The sequence below is a fragment of the Artemia franciscana genome, chromosome 5, assembly GCF_032884065.1.
Source record: "Artemia franciscana chromosome 5, ASM3288406v1, whole genome shotgun sequence".
Taxonomy (NCBI): Eukaryota; Metazoa; Arthropoda; class Branchiopoda; order Anostraca; family Artemiidae; genus Artemia; species Artemia franciscana.
In genome coordinates, this window is record NC_088867.1 from 13,867,944 (window position 1) to 13,878,823 (window position 10,880).

The 10,880-nt window shown below is 36.5% G+C and overlaps 2 protein-coding genes across 3 annotated transcripts in view; one reads left to right on the forward strand and one right to left on the reverse strand.

The window, feature by feature from the left end:
- The window catches only part of LOC136027001 (structural maintenance of chromosomes protein 5-like), a 116,528-nt gene extending 113,667 nt beyond the window's left edge, over nt 1-2,861 (reverse strand). The window contains exon 1 of the mRNA XM_065703883.1: nt 2,533-2,861. Within this exon, the coding sequence (XP_065559955.1) occupies nt 2,533-2,678 (146 nt within the window). The 5' untranslated portion in view covers nt 2,679-2,861. The remainder of the gene's footprint in view (nt 1-2,532) is intronic.
- Nucleotides 832-10,880, forward strand: part of LOC136027003 (uncharacterized) — a 164,711-nt gene continuing 154,662 nt past the window's right edge. The window contains exon 1 of one of the 2 annotated variants that reach the window (XM_065703890.1): nt 832-952. The gene's annotated coding sequence lies outside the window, so the exon portion shown is untranslated. The remainder of the gene's footprint in view (nt 953-10,880) is intronic. The other variant, XM_065703893.1, reaches the window with a different exon arrangement.

Consider the following 10,880-nt stretch of genomic DNA (forward strand, 5'->3'; position numbering starts at 1 on the left):
TGCTTTCAGTAAAGCACCAACAAAGCAGTTGGGACAGTATCCCAAAATACATCCAATCAAATTTTTTTTCAAAATGATGCTTTTCAAGGGTCAAATAACCATGCCTCCAGGATTGAAAATTTGATTCTGGATCTCCAAAAAAGATTTGAGCATTAAGGTGAAATTTAATCAAAAAACACTTTGTCCTTACTGGTTATGAAAAGAGAATATAAGCTATATATAAGGAACAGTTGGTAGTATTGGGCTGTAATGAGAAAACATTACTCCAATTTTATAAATCACACAGAAAACCCCATATTGATTACGGCCTCATTGTTTATGGTGCTTGTGCAAAGACCCATATGCAAAAAATTGAAACAACAAAAATGATATAATCCATCACATACTTGGTCTTAGGAAACCAACAAATACTAATTTTCTGCTTATAGAGCATGGACTATCAACAATAAATGAAAGAAGAAGATTTCTTTTAATTAATTATCTTACAAAAGTTGAAGCCAATAGCTCTCATACCCTGCATAACTGCTTAAGAAATCCATCTATGTATAGAGGCATTGCAAATGATTATGCCAATACCCAGAAGAAATTCCCAGTGCCAGTAAAACCTATTGCACCCACTTTCCCCCAAACCCCCCCCCCCATAGAGTTGGTCAATCCCCATAATAAATACTGATTTCTCAAAGTGGACTAAAGAACTGATCCCCATTGCTTTTATACAGAAATAATTTGCTTAGCTTATTACAATTACATAAAAAAAAACATTTCAAAATTTATGTTGATGGGTCCAAAATGAATGAAAAAACAGCAAGTGGAGCATTTATCCCAACCTATAATATATAGAACTGTTTCTCTTTGTACCAAAATTGCACAGCAGCTCTTTGCCATTGATAGTAACTATCCTCTAAAGAACTCCAACTGATGTAAAAGCAATCTTGGTGTATGTTAGGGATAGGTATAATATTTTTAGACCCAAAGGGAGTTTTACAGGGCAGGAAAGAGAGGAAATGGTTGTATGATGCTCTATGATACATTCCATGCTATACTTGGTAAGCTCATAAAAATATCTGGTAAACTATGGAACTAAAGCTGGTAAAATTCTAGTTTATTGACTTCTTGCTATCTTGGAAAGGGTTTAGGGTAGGAAAATGAAACTTTCAGGGATGGGTCTATAGGCTAAAGTATGTCCCAGGAAGGTATTTTAAAGTACCCACCTCTACTCCTTCTCTCTAGAGGGTCCTGAAATTTGCCTACATGACAGGTACCTTAATTTTCAGTTACTGACTACCTTTTCTCTGCCTTTAGTTCTGAAAATGTAATTCCTGTTATTTGAGTAGAATTTTGAGCCATATCAATGTTGTTTTATCAAAATTTAGGAAATGTATTTGCATATCTTTAAAACCTTATAATATGGAATTGGGCAAAGTTAGGAAGCTGAAAACAATTTTGTTCTATTTCAATTAAGCAGAAGATCTATTTTTCATGGTTTCACTTTCATAACACACATATTTTTAAAGGTCATCAAAAGTCAGGGCCCTCTAGAGGAAGAAGGAGTAGAGGTAGTTGCTTCAAAATACCTTCCCAGATATTCTTTAGTCTGTAGATTCATCCCTGAAAGTTTTGTTTTCCTAACCTAAACCCTTTCTGAGATACCAAAAAGTCAATTAACTAGAATTTTACTCATAAAATTCCTTAATTCAGAATTTCAACTAAAAAAGAAAATATATGACTGGTAAATGTTTCTTTACTCATATTATTGACCTACAAATAAAGTGAACATACTACTTGATGCTTTTTTTAGCTCTTTTCAAATAGGCTAGCCTTTAGGCTAAAAGTTCCTTTTGCTGCAAATGAATTGTACTCCAACCCCTATAAATACCAATACAGGATATATATTTGCAAATTAGAGGGAGTGGGGATAAAGTTTATTTCTGATGCAAATTGAGAGGTAAGTTTAAACTTTACCCCTCCCCCTACTTTAAAAATATATAGGCTATCCTAAATTAGTATATATGTGTGAGAGTAAAGTTTATTTGCAGCAAAGTGTTGTGAAGCTGAAAACAATTTTGTTGTAATTCATTCAAGCAGAAGATTTATTTTGCAAGGTTTCACTTTTATAACACACATATTTCTAAAGGTCGTCAAAGGTCAGGACTCTCTAGAGGGAGAGGGAGTGAAGGTAGGTAGTTCAAAATATCTTCTGGGTACATACTTTAGCCTTTAGACCCATTCCTGGAAATTTCATTTTCCTAACCTAACCCCTTTCCAAGATAGCCAAAAGTCAATAAACTAGAATTCTACCAAAGTGTTTATTATGGAGAGTGATTATTATGATATTTGGAAAGAGCACAAAGAAAGGCATTAAATGGTATGCTTACTTTATTTGTAAGTCAATAATATGAACAAGGAAATATTTACCATATGACTTATATTGATGTTTATATTTATAGGCTACCCTAATAAATGCTAGCCTAGACTAATTTCTATTTATTCAACTAGCCTAGTGTGAAGCAAAGTAAAAAATAACAATCTTACATAAAATCTTTTATGTATATCCTTTTAATAGCACCATTGTGAAATCTCCTCTTAGTGAAAAATTGATCAATTCGTGGCTTTTTGGACACTTTTTTGACTGTGTGCTTATCAATGATTTTTTCATTAGAAAGCTGTCTTTCTTTCATTTTGAAATTTATGAATGTTGCTGCAGCATTGCCAAAAAATTATGATCGGATGTTGGGGACGTTTGTATGGACAATACTAGAAAAAATTGAAAACTTCAAAAAAATGACTAATCCATGAAACTGGATTAGCTTGTGTCAAACTAATCCAGAAAAACAAATCATCAAACATAAAGTGGCTACTCCACTCAGCTCAGAAATCAACTCTGATTCCCAACTGCTCTAACACTAATGCCTAATCCACATCATAGTCACATATGTCAATAGAAAAAACAACTTTCATGTATGACACGGTATCTTTCTTGATTTTTGTATCACGCTTATATTGAAAAAGCGGAAAATTAAAATTGCAAGAATATGAAGAGTTAGCACCAAAACTAATTTGTATCCCATTATATCTGTTTAGATGTTATGAGATTCCTCACATAGATAGAAGAACTGCCGTTCTAATTTTCCATCTTTTCTAGTTTTAAAAGGTATACTATAAACCTTGATTCTGATTGCTCAGTCAAGAAATTGATGCCCGAAAGTTAAACAGTGTTCAACTCGATAAATCACGAACGGCGAACGTAATTGACGCTGTTGCCATGCATAATTTGGATTTTATCAACGGTCGTAACAGTTAAAACATGATAGAAAAAGCATAGATAAAGTAAATCTATAACTTGATTTGATGGCTATTACACCAGATTAAATAAAAAAGCTTTTAATTGAAAATGGGGAGCGATATCAAAACTTAAAACGAACCGATATTATTCCGTATATGAAAACCAAATTTCAGCGTAGAGAGCGAGGCATTGAGGATGATACAGCCCCTTTCATACACAGATTAATTTTTGTTTGTTTTAGGATTTAATGTCGCTCCTCACTTTAAGTTAACAAAACCTGTTTTTAATTTAATTTCTGAACGTTTTTTAACTAAAGCAAGTTCAAATTCGGCTCCCCGTACATGATAAATAAAAAAGAAACTTGCATAATAATCTTGACAGATTTATTCCGTATATGAAGGGTTGTTCCTCCTTAATACCTTTCTGTATACCCTAAACATATTAGCACTTTTGAAAAATCTTCCTATTCTAATTAAAAGGTCTCCATGTTTCATTAGCCACTCTTAAAAACTTGGGACAAACAGTCAAACTTTAAGGTAAAAAGCAAGGTATTAAGGAAAGTGCAACCCTTCATATCTGGAATAATTTCTATTCGTTTTTCAAATAATGCCGGTAAACTTAGCTAACCCTTTATTAAACATACCCCAACCCCTGACGAAAAACCTCTCTATGAAAATATAACCTAAAACAAAGTGCCTCCCCCCCTGTCAAATTCCATCCAGACAGTTCCATCTTGTCTGAGAATCCCCTTTCCCGTACAATTGCTTGGGGAGGATTCAGCCTGAAAAATTTTTCAAGGTATCTCTTTATATGAATAGGACTTTAATCTCTAATTGGTTTTTTGGTCACTCCATAAATGCCACCTACCATGAGATTATTTCCCAGAAATCAAAACATACGGAAAATAGCCTTCGGATAATTCCCCCGGAACATCTACAATTTGGCAAAGATAATGGAAGACAATAAAAGAGAATTACGTATAGGAATTATATCAAATCCCCTAAGTGTAACATTCCTCTTGGAAAATTTACCCCCACCCATCAGAAATTTTTCTCTCCGAGGAAGATTCTCCTTATAAAAATCTTCCCAAAGCAGAGCCCCACCCCCGAAAAATGTCTTTATACTTCCCAATAATAAATACTGTTTGCAAACAATAGGCTTATTTTATAACTTACAGCCCTCTCCAAATGGACTGCGGGGAGGTCATTGTACAACTAAATACATAGTTATTTTATCTTTCAACTACACTATTTTGGTAACTTAGGTAGAACAGTCGAACTTTCAATCTCCTTTTGAATGCAACCTCTTTTCGAGTTATGATCTTGGATTACTAATGAAAACTGGTCAGCTCTTAAGGGAAATAATGACATTAATGTTAAAGTGTCTTACTTCAAAATTTGATTAAACTCAAATATTTAGAATCCTTCCCTGAGAAAAAAAGTAAAATCATGTTCTTATGACAAACCTTGCATTACTACTCAGTTAAAAAAAACTAATTAGCGTTAAAATTAATCTTTCTGAGAATGATAAACATCTGAAGCTAACTGACTGCGTAAACACATAAAAAAAAGAAATACGTAAATCTGCTTCTGCGTATAAAAAATGCAAAGTCAATGATTTGTTTTCTACTAATACAAAACAGTGGTACAAAAGTATAAAAAAGAATTATGGAAAAACCCTAATAATATAGATTTCCATTTACAAGAAGAGTTTCTGATTGCATCCAATTATCTGAGTAAATTTCTTTCCTCCATAGTTCTAAGCCTTCCTCCCCTCTTAGTTAATATTATTTATGATTTACGTTCTCCTAATTTCCCTATTATTTTGACTTTAGATGCTAAGGCAAAACCAAAAACATTAAAAGGTGCAACACCTGTCCACTAGACATCCCATTTGTACTAATTGAAACCTTCGCAGACATTTTTTCAGAACATTTGTAGGTACTTTTTAGTTAAATCACTTCTACAGCTAAGTTCCCTGATTATTGGAAATTAGGTTTTATTACTCCCGTAAAAAAGAAGGGTAGCAAACGAGATTGTGTTGGTGTCCAGCCAATTGCTCTTACTCCAGTTTTTTTCAAGTTATATGAAAGCTTTTTAGCGGACTGGTTGAAAGTAAAAATAATCCCAAATTTTGATGAAAGACAATTCGGAAATTTGAGCTCTACTTCTACCACACACTATGTTGTTTGCCTTTTGGACATTATTTGTAACAAACTTGAAAAACCCAATAGATAGATAATTTTATTCACCCACTCGATACAAAACCACAAATGGCACGAATGGAGTATAAAGAAGAAGAAAAAAAAAAAAAAAAAACAAAAAAACACTTAACTGCAAAAACAAAAACAAACGTTACGATACACCGCCAATAAATAAAAACATTATTACAAAAACTCACTAAGGACGAATTGCAATTGCCAGACTACTAGGCCCAAGCGACCCCAAAAATTCAGAACGACGTTTCGTCACAGCAGCAATCGGATCTGTGATACCGAACCTTGCAGACATCTTGGAATTTTTAACCCACGGTGGGGTATTTAAAAGAAATTTTGCATATTTGTAAAAAAGTGATCGAAGGTTTCTTTTATCGCTAACACTAAATATATGCCAAAACGGTGATAAAGCCAGAAAGTGTGGGATCACCAGTGCATTATATAGCCTAGCTCGAATTTGTCGATTATATTTCGCTTTAGTTGAAGATAGCGCCCCGTAAGCCTTACGTGCCTTTTCTGCGAAATTACTTATTTGGCGAGCACGTGTAGATGCCATGTTATGACCTATAGGCATTCCTAAGTACATTATGGAGTCAGACAGTGGAACCTCTTGAGCACCAAATTTGACAGCAAGATCTATACAATCTGCATTTCTCCTATTGAAAGCAACAATCTCGCTTTTACTTGCATTAAAAGATAGGCCTATCTCTCTATAAGCATCATCTAGAATCTGAAAATTTTCTTCAATACGAGACAAACATCTACTTAAATTAAAAATATCATCTGCGTAATTAAGTAATGTTACATCCAAACCTCGGAAAATGCAGCTCATTTGCACTAACTTTTGGGCCTCGAGAACACTATTATTATACAACCGGGGTGACGAAATTGCACCCTGCCTAATGCCCTTTCTAACCGGAATAGCATTTGGTAATACAATCGGCCCGTTAGGAGACGGGACTTTAACTTGGACTCGAAGCTTCTTATACATATCCCGAAAAGGCAAAATAACCGATCGGTCCACACCACGTTTATGAGCAGACACTAATAACTGGGGATGTATCCCAGAATCAAAAGCACGTCTAACATCGTGACTCGCTAGAATAAGGGATTCATTCAGTTCATCAGCTTCTATTAATATATTAGCAAGAATATAATGGACGTGCTCGCGACCAACACCTTTTTTAAATCCGAACTGATTATCGGGGGTAGAACATTGAAAAGCAATATGATCTATAACTAGCAATTCCATAAGCTTACATAAAACCGGCGAAACAGTTATAGGGCGGTAAGATACGCATTCAGACGGATTTTTCCCTTTTTTCAAAATAGGTGTAATTACTCCAGTACCAAAAACGTCGGGAACGAGACCAGAATTAAAGATAATTTGGAATAGAAGCTCTAAATGACTCAGGAGACCAGCAGTACCATGTACAAGATGCAACCCACACAACTTGTCGACACCTTTCGATTGTTTCTTTTTTAATTTTGAAATTGCACGAATCAGATTAGGAACAGTTACTATGTAGCCAACACCAGAACTAGGCAATTCCATGAACTTATCAAGTTCGACTTCATATTTATCTTCAAGATCTTGTTCGGGTGGAGAGAACTCAGAAGTAAAGTGGGACACCCAATCTTGCTCAGAGATCACAGGTTCGACACTATTCTGATCACCATTACGTTTAAGAAATCTCCACACAGCATTTGGATCATTACTTATCAATTGACTATGTTGATCGATCACTTCACATTTATGCTTAGACAAAATCTTAGCAAATCTGCGTTTGCTGAACAGCCGAACTTCATTTACAACACCTGATTTCGGACGACCACACTCGTTCCAGAGCCTAAGCCAAAATTTTGCACGACCACATGCTTCACTTAGAGCAGGGTTTTCGGACCACTTTGGAATTTCCGTTCCCACTCGGACTTTACGAATGGGGACCGCAGCGGCCTCGGCAGATAACAGTGCGTGAGATATTTCACTACAGTAGATGTTTAGTAGCAGCTGTTTCTCTTCATCTTGAATACATACACTCTGCTGTAGTAATTGGAACGGCACTTTAATCTTTGTGAGAATCTCATCCAATACGTAATGATAAGTAGCCAGGTCAATTTTACTCCAATTAGTTTTGATTTTCCACTTCTTTTCATTAGTTGGGGGGTTAGGAGAGGCAGGAATTACTCGAAAAGTGTTTATAATTGGAAAGTGATCAGACGCGCTTACGCTCAGATCTACGTGCGAATTGCCGCAAGCTGGAGATTGGATGGAACTTAACATGAAGTCGAGAGATGAAGTCGAGCCCGAGTTATGGATATAAGTAAAACACAGATCATTGTTAGCAAGACGAAGACCGTCACAGGAAGATAGGAGGATCTGTGCTCGAGCGTTAGACTCATCAGTCAAGTCACAATTCACGTCACCAGCGACTATACATTCAAGGCCCTGGCTAGAACAGCTGCCCACCGAACTCGATAGCTTACTGCAGGCTTCACTAAATTTTTTTTCTGATTTACTGTCTCTGTAGTCTGTTGGCATGTACACAGAGTGGATAACAGTTTTGTGCACCTTAACAGCAACAAAAAAGTCTGAAGATTTATACAGAATGGGATTTAACCTGCTGCTAACAAGAATGGCGATTCCACCGGACGGCCTTCCCCTGCCCGATGACTTTGCAGGAGTAGCAAATACTTTGACGCCATCGTTTAGCTCAAGCAGACTAACGGCTTGATTCGAGAGGAAGTGTTCCTGCACACAGAGTACATCGTTATAACATAACAATCCTTCTAACAGTGGCATTTTATCAACCACTCCACCATTTAAGTTCCATGAAACAACCCGTATAGAATCACCGATCATTGTTTAGAAATTAGCTTCTGAGCTACTGGACATTGGAAGCTGTAGCACGGGTGTCGAGAAGAACCACACAGAGCGCATTTGGGGGCATTTTGGCATGGATTGTCCCGAGAGCTGGAATGATCTCCACCGCACTTTGAACATTTCGGGGGATCTACACAAGATTTTGCTGCATGTCCGTAGGACTGACAGTTGTAGCACTGCATCGGTAAGAATTTAAATTCTGTAATGGGTAGTCGCTCGTAACCAAAAATGGGCGGAGAGTTCATTGCGTTAAAGAGATGAGCTTTGCTTTCAAACTGTAATTTGAATGACCGAGTACTACCAATTTGTACGGCCTTAACACAGTTCGGTACAACTGAGCGCAGTTCGTCATCTGAAGTTTCAGTGGGAACGTGGCGGATTATTCCGAAGAAAGCGGGAGTTTTTACTTTAACACTTATAGTTGAGTCACTTTTACCCACTGCCTCAGCCAGGGACTCGGCAGCATTCTTGTTGTTCAAGACTACTCTCCATTCAGATTTCCTAGGTTTCAGCTCCACAATGTTCGAACTAGTATCACCACATACTCTGTCCAAATAGGATTTCCGAGCGCTAGGGTTCGAAAGATCTTTCGGGGGATTCTTCAAAACAACCGCATATGACAGTTTCGACATGATCGTGTTGGTTTCTGCCGCAGGCATAGCAGAGACAGAAGGAGAGGGATTAGAATCCACGTAACTATCGAACTTAGCACACAATTCGTTTACTTTCCGGGTTAGGGTAGCCGTCACTTCTCCCGGGATTATCGGAACTTCATCAGGTTCGAAAATCACAAACCGCGGCAACGAGATATTTTTATCTTCACAAACCCGAAATACTTTTAATATGTCCAGGATATCATCGGTGTTCTTCGATCGCGCAGTAACACGTGTGGTAATTCCTGCTAGGGGCCACAATAACTCCTTCGCCATTGCAATTGCTTCCTCTGAGAAAAACTCGACTGCTTTTTTCGCTATATCCTCCGAGCGATTACCAGCTTTTATCGCACGGAAAGCATAATTCAGTAACGCATTCCAAACCAACTTCTCATTACTCCCCATCGCAACAGCCACGTCACAATCCGTAATGCAAAATCAAAGTCCGAGGGGAGGAGCCAGTTCAATAAACTACGACGTAATACAAAGCTATTTAAGCTAATAAGCGAGGGAAGCGTAGTTTCTTGCTACCTGATCCCCGCAGTTTAAGGGAGTCACACTCCCGGCAGGTACAACGGCCCTTGCGACAAGAAACTCCCCTCTTCTGCTCGCTTATTAGTAAAATTTAATAATATGAACGCACTCTAGAATCCGCTATTAAGAATTATTATAGATGACGCTGTTTTGCTTCCAAGCAAAGAGCATAAATTAGTAACAATATTATAAGGCAACTCCAGTTAAATAAATCTATTCTTCAACACAAATTATATGAGAAGAATTGAAAACTATGCTTCCTTACTGTTCCTGGGATCACAGATTCCAAATCGAGCACAACCTTGGTTAAAGAATCAAACTATTTCCATATAAATTTAACATATTCAAACTTAGTAATTTATTTGCTTCCACTGTTTAGAAAGTTACAAAATACCTGGCGTAATGTTATCGCAGTTGACTTACAAAGGATTTTTAATTTAATTAATCATGATACATTAGTAAAAAACTAACCCATAACTTTCTAGTTCATCCCTATTTAATAAGAATGATTTCGGCCTTCCTTTCTAATAGAACACAAGTCGTTAAATACCTGACTGTAAATTCTGATCCTCTCCCAATTTACAATGGTGTGCCCCAGGGAACCTTCTTCGGCCCATTTTTATTTCTTAATATGATAAATAGTCTTGGTGTCGATTTCTTGGATATATGGATATTCGTTGACGATTTAACTGTCTTAAATTGTCTAATTGATAAAATTAATTAATATTCTTGAATAAATACTAAAAAATTAATATTTTAATTTTAAATGATTAACTTATCTAATTTAACTTAGAAACATATTCGAAAAACCGAAAAAGTAACCCAATGGACATCTTGGAATCAATATGAGATAAAGCTGTTTCTAGTGATTTGAGAGTCAACCGTTTAAAGTCAACAGCTCTAACAATTAATTTCCTAAGAACTACTCCATCTTTCTACTGTCCTATCCCCCTGAAATGTCTGTTAATGCTATGAAGTTACTGGGTCTCACTATCTCAAGTGACTTAAATTGGGATTGCCACGTTACTGATTTCTTAAAACGTACGAATGCTGCATTCTCTCTCCTCAAACTCATTAAGAAATTCAAATGTCCTAGATCGTATTGTTTGAGGATTTTTCTCTCTTTTGTACGTCCTACTCTCGAATTCGGTTGTCCTCTTTGGCATCTCGAATAAAATTTTCGGACAGAATAGAGGCAGTTCAAAAAAGGTGCCTAAGAATTATCTTTAATGAGGATTAAGTATCTTATGTTTCCCTTCTTTAGAGAGCGAATCTAGTCACCCTTAAGGAAAGAAGAGCACAAATTTCTTT